Raw genomic sequence first — 15,045 nt, forward strand, 5'->3', positions numbered from 1 at the left:
CTATACTACACTGCAATATATTTTTCTCGGCTGTCCAATTTGCCTAGTATGCAATTAAAATCACTTTCACAACACATAACCTCAATGTTCATCAGTCACCACGCACAGGCAACAAGGCTGCAGTTCCTTGACGCGCCAGCACGGAGTGTGTCCTTTTTGGCCCGTGTCGTGTGCAATGTGTGATCAGTACACTGCACACTATACGGCCGCTGTTTGTTGACACTGTCCTCTTGTCCATTTCGAAATTAATTCTCTACCTTGGAGAGCTGATCACCCCACCAGCCTGACGGCTTGTGTGGGGCCACTGACACACAGACAGATATTTCAGTAGATTTTATACAAGCCCAATACACATTTGAATAGTTCAAGCAGACAGTCGTTTGACACCCAAACCTTAATGGTCCCAGGTCACTATAGGTGTGGTCACAGTAAGCACAGCAGGAGCCCCTGGCCGCCTACTCATCATCAACAAGAGATCAATAGCTATTTTCATAGCATGCAAGCTGTGAACTGGTGCCTAAATGTCTACCCTGTTGGTCAGTTCTATAGCTAGTATTAATCAGGCCTACAAATTTAGATGTGAAACAATTTAGTCTATGTCTAGTTTAACATGATTTAGGCTATATTAATGAAATGTGGTTCCACCAGATACGACACCAGTACATCTGTTACATCTGCAGAGATCCTCCAGGTAATGACACATTTTAAATTGACCATTCATTATTGTCACACACATGATTGCGATTAACGATTTTTAATCGTGTGTTTTGCATTGAACATTGGAACATTGCAATTTGTATTTCTGTTTGCCTGTTGGGCTTTGTAATCCTAAAATGCGCAGGGCGGATAAGACAAATAAATTAAATATACAAATAAAAACACGTTTAATGATTTTTATTAAAATTTACAAAATACCAGAAATGGTTGATCTACAAGTGCACAACACATCACGATAATATATAAACACAAACATTGAAGACGAAGGTGAGGACGCAAGTATTATGATGTATGATAAGGGCGCCCCTCACTTCACACGGGTGTGATTTTTGTAATATTTGAATTAACATTTGAAAAATCACACTTGAAGTGAAGTGATGTGTGCTCATCATACATCATCATGCATTACATTCCGTGCTCAGCCAATACAATCATCACATTCCGTGGTACACACAGACACACAAAGCTGGGCATAGGAGGTGCTAAAATTAAGTTTCTATCACACAAAGATTTTTGCTGGCCCACCTGTAGTAACTCTGAGGACCCCCTAAGGGTCCCGGACCCCATGTTGAAGACCCCTGCACTACAAAATAAAAAGTATTTTATCAGGAATTATTTTTCCTGTCTGTCAAAGTAATTTGAAACAATACATTAATTAAATAATCACTGCAACCGATTTAAAATAATAATTAACAACCTAACATAAAATACTAGCCCTTAATCAATACCAGATTACCAGATCAATATATTCTGTACGTTCTTGAGTGGTGCAACCACTCCAAGGAACAGCAATGTCCGTGTTAACCTATGTGTTGGTTCACCTATGTGTTGGTTCACCTATGTGTTGGTTCACCTATGTATTGGTTCAACTATGTGACTATGAGTACCAGTAGGGGCAAAAGTGGCGCTGTTGTGCCAGAAACGGAGAGAGAGAGATAGTGCTGCACTGTTGCCTGCTAATGACAGAGAGGGGGGGGGGGGGGGGGGGCAGGGGGAGAGGGGAGTTGCACCACTCAGTTCACACGGGTGGGATTTTTTTTTATCGGACGCCAGCCCAGACGTTCTAACTGTGGTTTTCCAGAGTGACGCAGATCTTCCCTGGTAACATATTCAGAGACGGACCGTCATAATCATCAATATTAATGAGTGGAAACAGTGTCTCAGTGAAGGTGCTTGTGAAGGTGTGTAGGTGTGTGTTAGAATCAGGATCGGAGAAGGACAGCTGTCCTCTGTCCCAGTCCAGCTGGACTCTGATCCTCCGGAGTTTCTGGTTCACTGAGAGATTCTCCTCAACATAACGCCCTAATATGAAGTATGCTGTGTATTGATCCTCACTGAACCGTATCGACCATCGGTGTCCACTCCCAGTGTCTCTATTCCTCCAGTAAGACTCAACACACATACCTACTACCCAGACTGCATTGTCTCCAACCTCAACATCCCAGCTGTGGGACCCTGAGGTAAAGCCCTCAGAACCCACGACACACGGACACCAGTCAATCCTCTCTGGGTTATCAGGAAGCTGCTGTTCCTCTTCTACATGTCTCACACTGGTCAGGTCGTCAGACACCATGAGATATGGACTAGCAGTGTTGGGGTCCAGGCTGACAGGAGTGTAGGAGACGATGTCCTTCATCTTGTCCCAGACTCTGAAGGTCAGGTTCTTCAGGTGTTTGGCCTGGTCTATCAGCGCTCCTCCTGAGAGCGGCGGTGGGTCCTGCCGGGTGAGCTGGACTCCCTCCATGGTGGTCTTGTAGTTCTGCAGGAATGAGACGTGGTCGTCTGCTCTCAGCAGGTCCTCGGCAGCTTGGATTGCATCGGAGAGGGTTTCCGTTTCTCTGCTCAGAGCCTCAATCCTCTCCTTCATCTCCTGACTCTTCTGAGCCTCTTCCTCCCACAGAGTGGCCAACCTGGCCTCCTCTTCCTCCTGTAGGAACCGACGGAGATTCTCAAACTGTTCCTTAATCTGCGTCTCTGTGTTCCTGGCCTGGACCTTGATGTGATTTTCTGTTATGTCGTAACCTTTTTTAGCGTCATCAAAGACCTTCAGTTTCTTCTTTAAAGGCTTCAGTGATTTCCGGACCTTCTGTTTGCAACGTCCGAATGCTTCGTCCACGGGTAAGAACTTGTGTCCGGCGTGTTTCTCTGAATCGCGACACACGAGACACACCGGCTGTTGGTGGTACAGACAGAAAAGCTTGAGCTTCTCACCGTGTGCGGTGCAAAGGTCCTCGGAGCTCACCGACGAGGAGCTCCGACCTTTCTCCTCCAAGAGGTTCTCGCACATGTTCTTCAGTGCAAAGTTAAAAGGAGGAAAGTCCTTGGAGGATCTTCTCTGACAAACGGGACATTCTTTTGTTGGTCTTGCCGTCCACCAATCCTGCACACAGCCTTTGCAGAAGCTGTGTCCACAGGACAGCCCGACGGGATGTTTAAAGATGTCATGACACACGGGACAGCTCAGCTCCTCTTCCTGACGAGTACAACGTGAAGCCATTTTGTCTGCCGGTCGCACACCTGATCTGGAATGTTCCCTGGGGATGTTGTCACACCAGATGAATACTAGACAAACGACAACAATAACATGAGTATCAATAGTAGTATTAGTAGTTATAAATAGTTGTTAGCCTACCCATGATAAAACCCATAATCTGAACAACGCAACAATGTCTGCGAGAAGAGAAAATGCTGAGACGACTATAGAAGGAAATGGACTTTGATTCATATTCTTCTGATAACAGGAATGACACACACACCCACAAAGCAAAGTTCTTTGTTTACCCAGGGTGAATGGACTAAGCTCGAGATGCTTGTTTACAGCCAGACCCTGCTCATAGAACATTTCATGGTAGGGGTTCAATGCCTTGCTCAAGGGCACTTCAGCGGTGGTAATTTTAACGTGCTGGTCCGGGGATTCGAACTGGCGACCTTCCGATAACAAGACCACACACACACACAATAACACAATAAGACAATGATTCAAAGTTCATGTTCTTGTAGATTACTCAGTGGTTGTACTTTGGCTCCCAGGCAGAAATAAATATGAGAGCATTAATTCAATGGATACTCCACAATAACTGCTTGTATACTTATAAGAGTATTAGTACTCAATGGCTACTCCAGAATACTGTGAAGTGAGGGGAGCTCTTATCATCGTACATCATCACGACATAAATAGACACCGTCTATTTTCTCAGACACTATGACGTGAGATTCTCCATTCATTGTCAACGGGAATTTAAAATGTGTGGACAGACTGGACACATACCAAAAGCTGGACATGCGTAGGAGGGGCTAGCCCCCCTCAAAAATGCCAGAAAACTTAGGTCAGTATTTAGAAGGCGTTTTTTTTAAGAATCTGAATAGTCGGATAAGTAAGTTGATGAACTCTGACAAACTTTCACAATTTGTGCCACTTTATATATATTATATTATTTGACAGCTCTGCGTTCGATTGGGTTTATTTTGGCGTTCATTCCACAGGTGAAGAGCCAAACGGAGACGTGGAAATGAATCTCATGTCACCGTAGATTTGATAAATTATATTGTTATGTATATTACTCTATATTTTTATCATGTTATGGTGTCCACATTGTGTGTGTGTCGTCCCCCCCCCCCCCCCCCCCCGCAGGCCAGAGGTGCAGCGCCAAGTACCGCCACGACCGCGATTGGCTGGCGAAGGGTCACATGTTCGGCCTGTCCGTCCTGTCGGAGAACTACTCCAAGCAGAACAGCCAGAGGATCGTCTCCACCCACCAGCTGCTGGCCGACCTGTTCAGCCTCCGACATGTCCTGCACGGCCTGACCCTCAAGATGGACATACTGCAGTACGTCGAACCCATTTTAGGCCTGAGATCAGATTCTAAAAAAAATGTCTTCTACATCCTGACAGTTTTCTGAAAAAGCTGTGTTTCTATGTCGGTGGTTCTTTTTTTCAAAAATAGCAGACCTACAAGCTCGTAAGCGTGCCACTCGGTGGCGCGCTATGAGCTTGTAGATCTGCTATTTTTCAATAGCTAAAGCATAACATGATGCTAACACCAAAAGGGGTTCCCGCCCCCAAAATGGGTTAACCCATTTAGGCCTGACGTCGAAATAAAAACAAACGTTCGCTCTGAAAGAATATATATTCAAATATTTGTGCCGCATTTTCACGTTTTTTCAAAAATAGCAGATCTACAAGCTCATAGCGCGCCACTCGGTGGCGCGCTATGAGCTTGTAGATCTGCTATTTTTCAATAGCTAAAGTATAACGTAATGCTTAGTTAAAACACCAACAGGGGTTCCCGCCCAAAATGCGTGCGTGCACATACATGCACTCTCACTCTGAAGATTGACATCGTACAGTAAGACATGTTAAAACACGCAATATCAAAATACTGTTACATGCAAGGCTCTTGCATTCAATACTTTATTGGCATCAAAGTAAAACATGGTCGAATCTGCAAGCTCACAAGGCATCGCGATGACAAAGGGTTGCCTTATTTTTATATTTGGGTACAAACCAAAAATATCTCAAAGGTAGATCTGCTATTTTCGGCTTTAGGGTTACAGCGGCCAGGGTTATTTAATCCATTACATTCATGCGCCCAGTCGATTTTTAAACACGGACCCCTTTTCCGGACGGACCGGCGGAAGTGGTTGATGTGTGTGTAGCAGCTAACAATAGCCACACCACTCTAGAGTCGATCGATTCATCAGCTAAACAGGGGAGGGAGTTTTTCGATGACGTCTCACTCTTGCGCGTCACCGAGGATTGCCCAGCAGGCGCGTCTGGGCTATACAGCCATGCGATCCGTTCCCGTATCAATAAACTTCGTCTTTTGGACAATACTTCGTCCTGAGCGTCGGGCGTTACTAATAGAAAGGACAAATAACTTCGTCCTGGGCGTTCAGGGTGTTAAGAATCGCCGTCCTAAAATGTTGATGTCCTCATAGTGTGTGTGTGTGTGTGTGTGTGTGTGTGTCACTGTGTGTGTGTCACTGTGTGTGTGTGCGTGCGTGCGTGGCTCTCCAGGGACTGCCACAGTCCCAGCCTACAGCTCTGGGCACGCTCCTGGGTCAACTCGGACGAGCACCAGCCAATGGGAGGCCTGCCCGACTGCCTGCACTTCCTGGATCCCCGCCTCCCTCCTTTACCGCCGCTGCCCCACGGCTCCTCCCCCTTACCTCAGCCGCACCCCCTGCCCCAGCCGCCCCCCTCCTCCTCCTCCTCCTCCTCGTCGGACGCCCCCCTCCTCGACACCTACATCACCAGCGAGCACAGCTACCAGAAACCAGCCGACCCGGTGCACAGCCCTGAGGGCTCCCTGCACCCCCCGGGCCCAGCTGGGGGTGGTGGGGACTCTGCTGGCTGTAGCGCCATGCAGCAGCACGCACGGGTACGATCACCGTCCATTAGGGACACCCTTAGTATCAATATTATCCCATTTAGGCCTGACGTCGACATTTTAGAAAATGTCTTCTAAATCATGACAATTTTCTGAAAAAAACCTCACGTTTCTGTATCGGTGGTTCTCAATGTTTCATGTCAAGGACCCCAGAAATTATATATGATTTGCCACCGACCCCTAACCTGACTCCGCCAGATGGGGCAGCAGAGAGTACACTGGGTTCCCCCCTCCTGCTCCCATCTGGGAACTCTCAGGCAGACTTGATGCTCCGGCCACAAAACGATCAAGGCATACACAGTGCTGCCTTGATCCCGCCTCTAGCTGCCACTGAATGGCCAGGCCGTTTTGTGGCCGGGCATCAAGTCTGCCTGAGAGTTCCCAGATGGGAGCAGGAGTGGGGAAACTCAGGGTACTCTCTGCTGCCCCATCTGGTGGAGTCAGGTTAACCGACCCCCCCATCTGGAAATATGTTGTTCCAGGGACCCTCCCTGCCAGAAGCAAAGATTTGAGTTAAAAACGTTCGCTCTGAACGAATATATATTCAAAGACCTACAAGCTCATAGCACGCCACCCGAGTGGCGCGCTACGAGCTTGTAGGTCTGCTATTTTTGAAAAAATCTAAGAACGACTGACATAGAAACATAGCTTTTTCAGAAAACTGTCAGGATGTAGAAGACATTTTTAGAATCTGATCTCAGGTCAAAATGGGAAAGAAATGATGTTGTAATTTAGCTATTGAAAAATAGCAGATCTACTTGTAGGTCTGCTATTTTTGAAAAATCGTGAAAATATTTATTTCAGAAAACTGGAGGATTTAGAAGACTTTTTTTAAAATTTGAGGTCAGGCCTAAATGGGTTAATGGAAATCATGATGTAATGATTTCATGCCAAAAAAAACAAACACTAAGTGAAACTCATTCTCGGATGTCATTGATGTCACAATAATTTCATACTGTGTTGGTCGTCCAGCAGCAGAGCACGGTGGCGGTTCCGTGTCCAAACTGGGTGGAGGCTGGACACACACCAGGAGGTCCAGTAGAACCCTCCAGAACATCCATCAGTCCAGTCAGACTGTCCCAGGCAGAGCACCAAGCCAGAGCCAGGTAGGTCGGCCTTGCTTCCATCACTTAAAAACAACTAGACCCTGTACGTGCCCGTCGTCGCAGTCGGCCACCGGCCTACTTGGGAACGATGCAACTTGGGAGCCTAATGATATATGTTGTCATAGCACCCGGTGTCCCACATGGAGATCTGTGTATGTGCCTGTGTGTGTGAAGACTGCAAACTGAAAAGTGTACTTGGCAATCAATGGGCTCTATGCAGCCAACACTTCCACGTTCAGTTTGGGCCGCCGGAACGCTTCCGGTCGGCAGAAACTCATGCACTGTGAACGTACGGTCGTGATTCTGTAGGAATAAAGTTCAGTACTTTACACTATTTCATTTGATAATGTGATGGCATAGCTTTTCATAGTTTGTATTATTTGTGTTCTTCATGGATTTATCCGTTGTTGCCATGTCCGCTTGTTATAAGCGACTTTGGTCTTGTTTTTCAGTAAAGTTGCTTGAAAATATTGACAGGTTAGGTTTTTCGGGGCTTGTTTCTGAAGTGTATGCTTATTTAGGCTTGTTCCCTAATGTTGTTTAAACCTGTGATTATGCTCAAACATTGTCATAAAGCCAAGGACCCCCATGTATTTGTGCACACGGACCCCCATCTGAATGTTTTGTGCCAGGTTTTAATTTTTTATTTGTATAAAACAAAAACTATTTTGGAAAATATCTGAGCTACAAGCTCACAACGACGCATTGTGAGCTTGTAGATCTGCTATTCTCAAGTAGCTGCCGATGTCCTATAATCTTAGTATATACATATTAAGTATTATAGTAGCTCATTTGTGGAGTGGCTTATTTTCATAGACCTGATTGCTTATTTCTCTCACACAATCTGGCAACACCGGTTGTTACACTGCTGTGTATAACAGCTGGTGTCGCCAGATTGTGTGAGAGAAATAAGCATACAGGTCTATGAAAAGAAGCCAAGCCCCAAGTCGCTTACAACATGCAGACATGGCAACAACGGAGAAATCCATGAAGAGCTCTCGTTTTTAACAGGAGATTTAAGACGTTTCTAACTCATGTCATCATGTCAACGTCGCAACACAAATAATACAAACTATGAAAAACTATGCCATCACATTATCAAATGAAATAGTGTTGTATAAAGTACTGAACTTTATTCCTACAAAATCACGACCGTACGTTCACAGTGAATGAGTTTCTGCCGACCGGAAGCGTTCCGGCGGCCCAAACTGAACGCGGAAGTGTTGGCTGCATAGAGCCCATTCGGCCGACTGGCAGGGGCGGCGGTGGCTCAGGGGTAGAGTGGCTGGATGGTAACCGCAAGGTTGCCAGTTCGAACCCGGGCTCCCCCAAAGTTGGTGTCGAAGTGTCCTTGAGCAAGACACTGAACCCCTAATTGCTCCTGATGTGCTGGTTGGTACCTTGCATGGTTTCCGTCGCCATCGGTGTGTGAATGGGTGAATGTAATGCACAATCTCTGTAAAGCGCCTTGGATAAAGGCGCTATATAAATGCACCATTTACCATTTACCATTTACCTGATTGGTTGAGCCTCAATTGGCTGAGGCTGGCAATTGCACAGGTGAAAGGAGTTGGCCTCATTAGGCCCACTGGCAGAGCCTGGCCCAGGTGAAAGGAGTTGGCCTCATTAGGCCCACTGCCAGAGCCTGGCCCAGGTGAAAGGAGTTGGCCTCATTAGGCCCACTGGCAGAGCCTGGCCCAGGTGAAAGGAGTTCGCCTCATTAGGCCCACCGGCAGAGCCTGGCCCAGGTGAAAGGAGTTGGCCTCATTAGGCCCACTGCCAGAGCCTGGCCCAGGTGAAAGGAGTTGGCCTCATTAGGCCCACTGGCAGAGCCTGGCCCAGGTGAAAGGAGTTGGCCTCATTAGGCCCACTGGCAGAGCCTGGCCCAGGTGAAAGGAGGTGGCCTACGAGCTTGCTATTTTTTAACTCAAATCTTTGCTTCTTGGGGGGGGGGGGGTCCCTGGAATAACATATTTTCAGATGAGGGTTGGCGGCCAATTACATATATTTTTGGGGGTCCTTGACATGAAAATGTACGAGAACGATTGACATAGAAACAGGAAAGCTGTCAGGATTTAGCAGACATTTGTAGAATCGTCCGCAGGTCTAATTGGGTTAACGCCCCCCGTCTGTGGTATTTCAGGACCAGGACGTGTGTCCAGTGGCAGATGAACCTGCTCACCCACATCGAGGACGTCCAGAACCAACTGGCTTCCAGAATGGACTACATAGAGAAAGAACTGGACGGTAAGAGGGTCAAAAAAACATAATGGATCATTTAAAGGACCACTTCACCACTTTTCAACTTCTCTTCCTATAATTGGTCCTAACTAATGTTCATGATAAAACACCACAATTTTTTCCTGCTCAGTCTGTGTCTCATAGGAAGGCTGTGGGCAGTTCAGAAACCCGTCCACCAGTGACATCATCGATGGTGAATCCAAGCTAATAGAAACGGCAGGCTTTCTTTTCCTGAAAAGTTGCAATGCAAAAGTTGAAGCCATCGTTCTCACTCAATGTTCCCCCTAAGGTGCGCCCGTGCGCGCACATGGCTAAATGCCCCCGCGCACAACTGAAATCTGTCGTGCACAGACACAGACGCTGGTGTAAAAAAAAAAAGTTTTTATTTAAAAAATAAATTGCCCAGAGTATCACTACAGTAATAATAGGCTACCTATCCCGAGTCGACATTTGCCCACACTTTCTTTTTTATTTACTTTACACTTTATTTAGATTAGGCTACACAGGCGAGGCGACCGCGACAGATAGGTCTCCTCCCCTCCTTTTATTACTCTATGGTCTCCTCTCCTCTCCTCCTGCCTGGGACCGAGGCTACTCCTCCTGTGTGTGACTGCGTAGCGCGCGAGTGGGGACTTAGAGGTGGAGACGCAGCAGCAGCAGCAGTCAGTGTTAATGAAACCCCAAGAACCAGATAAGATGGCGTTGCTTGGACCCGTGCGTTGATGGGACATTTTGATTTAAAAGGCGAACGGATGGAAGTGTGGATAAAAGCACGGCTGTGCGCAACAACAAGAGAGGGGGACTAACGTTAGCTTCTCGTTAGCTGGTTAGCTAACGTTGTTATCACTACAGCACAACAAGCCTCCAGACAGTCCGGTGTGCTTGTGAATGAAACATGTGGAAGCTAACGTTAATCTCTAGCGGTCTAGCCCCATATGGAACCTCTCTGTAATTCTCCAATCTGTTAATACAGTTTGACGACAATCTGAGAAACTAGGAGTTCAAAAACACAAACCAACAAAGTGTGTGTGTGTGTGTGTGTGTGTGTGTGTGTGAGAGAGCGTGTGTGTGTGTGTGTGTGTGTGTGTGTGTGTGAGCGTGTGTGTGTGTGTGTCCCAATACATTATTTCCGTTTTTTCATGCCCCCCCATGTAAAGCAATATTGAGTATTCATATAGCCTACCAGTCGTTCTCAACCTGTGGGTCCCCACATTATTTGGGGGTGGGGGGGGACCCCAGATGACAGTGAAGTGACAATTTAAGGACTTTTAAGACTTTTACAATACCTCAAAGGCTCTAAAAGAAAAAAATACCATTTCTGCATCAAAAGTAATCAGCAAACCATGCTATAAAAACTGGTCAAACATTGGCCAGATTATTAAATGATAAAGAAAGAGGCAACAATTGTGAAAATAGCTGATCTACAAGTTCACAACAAGCTTGTAGATCGGCTATTTTCACAATATTTATCTGTGGAACCATTCTGTTGCTTGTCTGGGTGGGGGGGTCCCCAGTTCAAATATGATTACTTTGGGGGGTCACAGCCTGAAAAGGTTGAGAACCACTGATATAGACTAACTGAATATTCTTAAAATTGCTAGCCTACCACCTTTTATAAAATAAAAATGTTGTAACTTGCGTAACTTTATGTAACTATACATTGATTCACTCGTATACCAAAATCCATTTGGAAAAAAGAAAAAAATCCCACCTGTGTGAAGTGAGGGGCGCTCACTTAGCGTTATCTAACGTTTGGATAGTTGGTGTCAAGGTGACGTAATGTTTGCTCAGTAGTTGCTGATGTCTGCTCAGGAGGTTTGAGTGTTTGCTCAGACCGAAAAAAATTTAGAGGGAACATTGCTCACGATAATACAAATCTAAATATATTTTAAAACAAATCTTGTTTAAAAAAAATCTGCCTAATGATGATGTCACTGGTGGACGGGTGTCCGAACTGCCCAAAGCCCTCCTATGAGACACGGACTGAGTAGGAAAAAATGGTGGTGTTTTATCATGAACATTAGTGAGGACCAATTATATGAAGAGATGGTGGAAAAGTGGTGAAGTGGTCCTTTAATTCAGGGGGAATGTTGATGTTGTGTTTTTTCCTCCACTTTTTATTATTCTATTTATTTATTCTCCCAAAAATGTTTGGACCTATTTCACCTAGAACACTTGGTTTAAAATGGTCCCGCTTCCTTGGGAATCGTGGTGCGATGCTTTGAAACGTTGTACACATGCATACATTTTAATACCGATAGTCAACGGAGAAGCCAACATGTAGAACGGCTATTTAGTAAGTAGGAGCGCGGGAGTCTATCCCTGTTTCGCAATGCGTTTAGACCTCTGGGAGATGGAGTCTATCCCTGTTTCGCAATGCGCTTAGACCTCTGGGAGATGGAGTCTATCCCTGTTTCGCAATGCGCTTAGACCTCTGGGAGATGGAGTCTATCCCTGTTTCGCAATGCGCTTAGACCTCTGGGAGATGGAGTCTATCCCTGTTTCGCAATGCGCTTAGACCTCTGGGAGATGGAGTCTATCCCTGTTTCGCAATGCGCTTAGACCTCTGGGAGATGGAGTCTATCCGTGTTTCGCAATGCGCTTAGACCTCTGGGAGATGGAGTCTATTCCTTTTTCGCAATGCGCTTAGACCTCTGGGAGATGGAGTCTATCCCTGTTTCGCAATGCGCTTAGACCTCTGGGAGATGGAGTCTATCCCTGTTTCGCAATGCGCTTAGACCTCTGGGAGATGGAGTCTATCCCTGTTTCGCAATGCGCTTAGACCTCTGGGAGATGGAGTCTATCCCTGTTTCGCAATGCGCTTAGACCTCTGGGAGATGGAGTCTATCCCTGTTTCGCAATGCGCTTAGACCTCTGGGAGATGGAGTCTATCCGTGTTTCGCAATGTGCTTAGACCTCTGGGAGATGGAGTCTATCCCTGTTTCGCAATGCGCTAGACCTCTGGGAGATGGAGTCTATCCCTGTTTCGCAATGCGCTTAGACCTCTGGGAGATGGAGTCTATCCGTGTTTCGCAATGCGCTTAGACCTCTGGGAGATGGAGTCTATCCGTGTTTCGCAATGTGCTAGACCTCTGGGAGATGGAGTCTATCCCTGTTTCGCAATGCGCTTAGACCTCTGGGAGATGGAGTCTATCCCTGTTTCGCAATGCGCTTAGACCTCTGGGAGATGGAGTCTATCCCTGTTTCGCAATGCGCTTAGACCTCTGGGAGATGGAGTCTATCCCTGTTTCGCAATGCGCTAGACCTCTGGGAGATGGAGTCTATCCCTGTTTCGCAATGCGCTAGACCTCTGGGAGATGGATTGCTGAGGAGCGCAACACCTATACATCAGCTCCCAGCACGTACCCCATTGACTTTGCCCCACACAAGCTTGTGCTACTCATACGCCGAGTTGGCGGTGACCTTGTGGTCGAAAGGTGGTCTACCGACTTGGGCTCCTCGAAACAATACCTTGTCCTTATACGATAAAGTATAAGTCACTTACACCCTCCTTCTAATGAGAGCGCAAAATCTGTCTTGGAAGAGCCACCCATCGACTAATCTAATGTACGGCAACCTTCCCCGTGTCTCTTCACTAGTCCGATCCAGAAGAACACAGTTTGCCGGCCACTGCTACAGAGCTGACAATGAGCTTATATCTTCCCTTCGTCTCTGGAGTCCTGCCTCAAAGCAGACCAGAGGTAGAAAAAACTGTCGTTCCCTGATGTCATCGTTATAGGGACACATGCATCAGTAAGCAGAAACTGGGGATGGCAATGAAGGAGCGGGAAGTCTGGCGTAATATTGTGAAATCCACGATCTCGACCGCGGTCGAAAAATGATGATGATGATGAATCAAGGCATTTGTTTTGTTAAGTCAGTACAGTGTTGGAATGGCGGCCGGTAATCGTTCTAATAATAATAACAAATAATATATATTAATAATGTGGTGTTGATACTCATGTGGTGACATCACTCTCCTGCTTCCCTCTCCATTGGCAGTTCTAGAATCCTGGCTGGACCTATCAGGAGGCCTAGAACCGCCGGACCCTTTGGCCCGCCTCCCGCAGCTCAAGCTGTCAATCAAACAGCTACTGGCGGACCTTAGCAAGCTGCAGCATATTAGTGCACTCTGCTCTGTCTGACATAATGCACATGCATATACACACACACACACACACACACGCGCGCGCGCACGCACACATACACACACGCACAGTGACAAACTGGCAGACCCACTAGCCTGTAGATTGTCTTATTTAAAGGGCGGCGTCTTCATCGATTTCTATACCCGAAATACTGTCTTTTCTATTTGTGAGGACGATGTGAACGACTGTCAACACTTCCCTCTGTGTTCACTCAGTAGGTTCTGGTACTTTTAACCCATTTAGGCCGGACCTCAAAATTTAAAAAAATTATTCTAAATCCTCCAGTTTTCTGAAATAAATATTTTCACGATTTTTCAAAAATAGCAGACCTACAAGCTCGTAGCGCGCCACTCTGTGGCGCACTATGAGCTTGTAGATCTTCTATTTTTCAATAGCTAAATTATAACATAATGTTTAAAACACCAAAAGGGGTTCCCGCCCGAAATGGGTTAAACGCCATAACCACACGAGCCCTAGCGTCTCCATTGCGGGCACGGCATAATAGGCAAACATTCAGCCAAAACAGGCGAACAGGTTCGGCATAAGTTCTAGCCTATTGGCTATTTTCAGCGGGAAATATTCTTTGTGTAGATGTGAAAAAAGGAGGGACCCAAGGATAGACCCCCTGGGGTCAATTAAGTGTACAGGGTATTAATTAGGTGGTAAAAAACGAGATGTTACGGGAGGTGGTGTTGTGTCGGATTTTGCCGTGTGAACATCCTGTGGAGAGCGACGCTCTGGCGTTCACTTGTCTCGTCTTGACTGTTCTCGTCTGTACCCGTTAAATAGTATCGGAGTAATCCACTTTTCGATGTACATTTACTATGTCTGCATGTACGTACAATGTACACACATGACAATAAAGCAACCACGTCATCGTACGTAGTATATGTCCTCCTCACAATAGAACAAGCAGGATTCTGGTTAAACATTTGAAGCGCCATTTCAAAAGTAGCCCCAAGATGGTTCGATCTGCAATTTGTGCCGCTTCACAACACGTCGCAATGCGACACTTTGTGAGCCTGTAGATTGGCTATTTTGGAAACATTTTGGATGAATAAAATAAATCTAATTATCCCCCTTAAAGTGAGGTGGGATCATTCCAAAGCTGACGTAGAAATTTTAAAAAAAAAGTATTCTGAAAGAATATATATTCAAAGATTTGCGCCACATTTTCACGTTTTTTCAAAAATAGCAGACCTACAAGCTCGTAGCGCGCTACGAGCTTGTAGGTCTGCTATTTTTCAATAGCTAAAGCATAACATAATGCTTAAAACACCCAACAGGGATTCCCGCCCCAAAATGGGTTAAAAGACAAATCTCAGTCCAAGCCCAGCCAAACCCCCACAAGCCATTTAAACCCTATACACCAATCATGATGAGACAAGAACCTGTGACAACACGACAATTATGGTACTGTAAACCAGGGGTGGGCAACTGGCG

General features: G+C 46.1%; 2 protein-coding genes across 2 annotated transcripts; one reads left to right on the forward strand and one right to left on the reverse strand.

Moving 5' to 3' along the window:
* Positions 1 to 633: 633 nt before the first annotated feature.
* Positions 634 to 14,767, forward strand: LOC306924931 (PHD finger protein 20-like protein 1; the record flags this gene model as incomplete). Its single annotated transcript, XM_079503612.1, has 6 exons — positions 634 to 691; positions 4,349 to 4,544; positions 5,735 to 6,098; positions 7,080 to 7,213; positions 9,357 to 9,460; positions 13,457 to 14,767. 6 exons carry the CDS (start codon positions 634 to 636, stop codon positions 13,597 to 13,599), a joined length of 999 nt encoding a protein of 332 aa, XP_079359738.1. The 3' UTR covers positions 13,600 to 14,767.
* On the reverse strand, positions 1,781 to 3,214 carry LOC306924341 (E3 ubiquitin-protein ligase TRIM35-like; the record flags this gene model as incomplete). Its single annotated transcript, XM_079502833.1, has 1 exon — positions 1,781 to 3,214. One exon carries the CDS (start codon positions 3,212 to 3,214, stop codon positions 1,781 to 1,783), a length of 1,434 nt encoding a protein of 477 aa, XP_079358959.1.
* Positions 14,768 to 15,045: the final 278 nt, after the last annotated feature.

The sequence above is a fragment of the Electrona antarctica genome (genome assembly GCF_951216825.1).
Source record: "Electrona antarctica genome assembly, chromosome: 6".
NCBI lineage: Eukaryota > Metazoa > Chordata > Actinopteri > Myctophiformes > Myctophidae > Electrona > Electrona antarctica.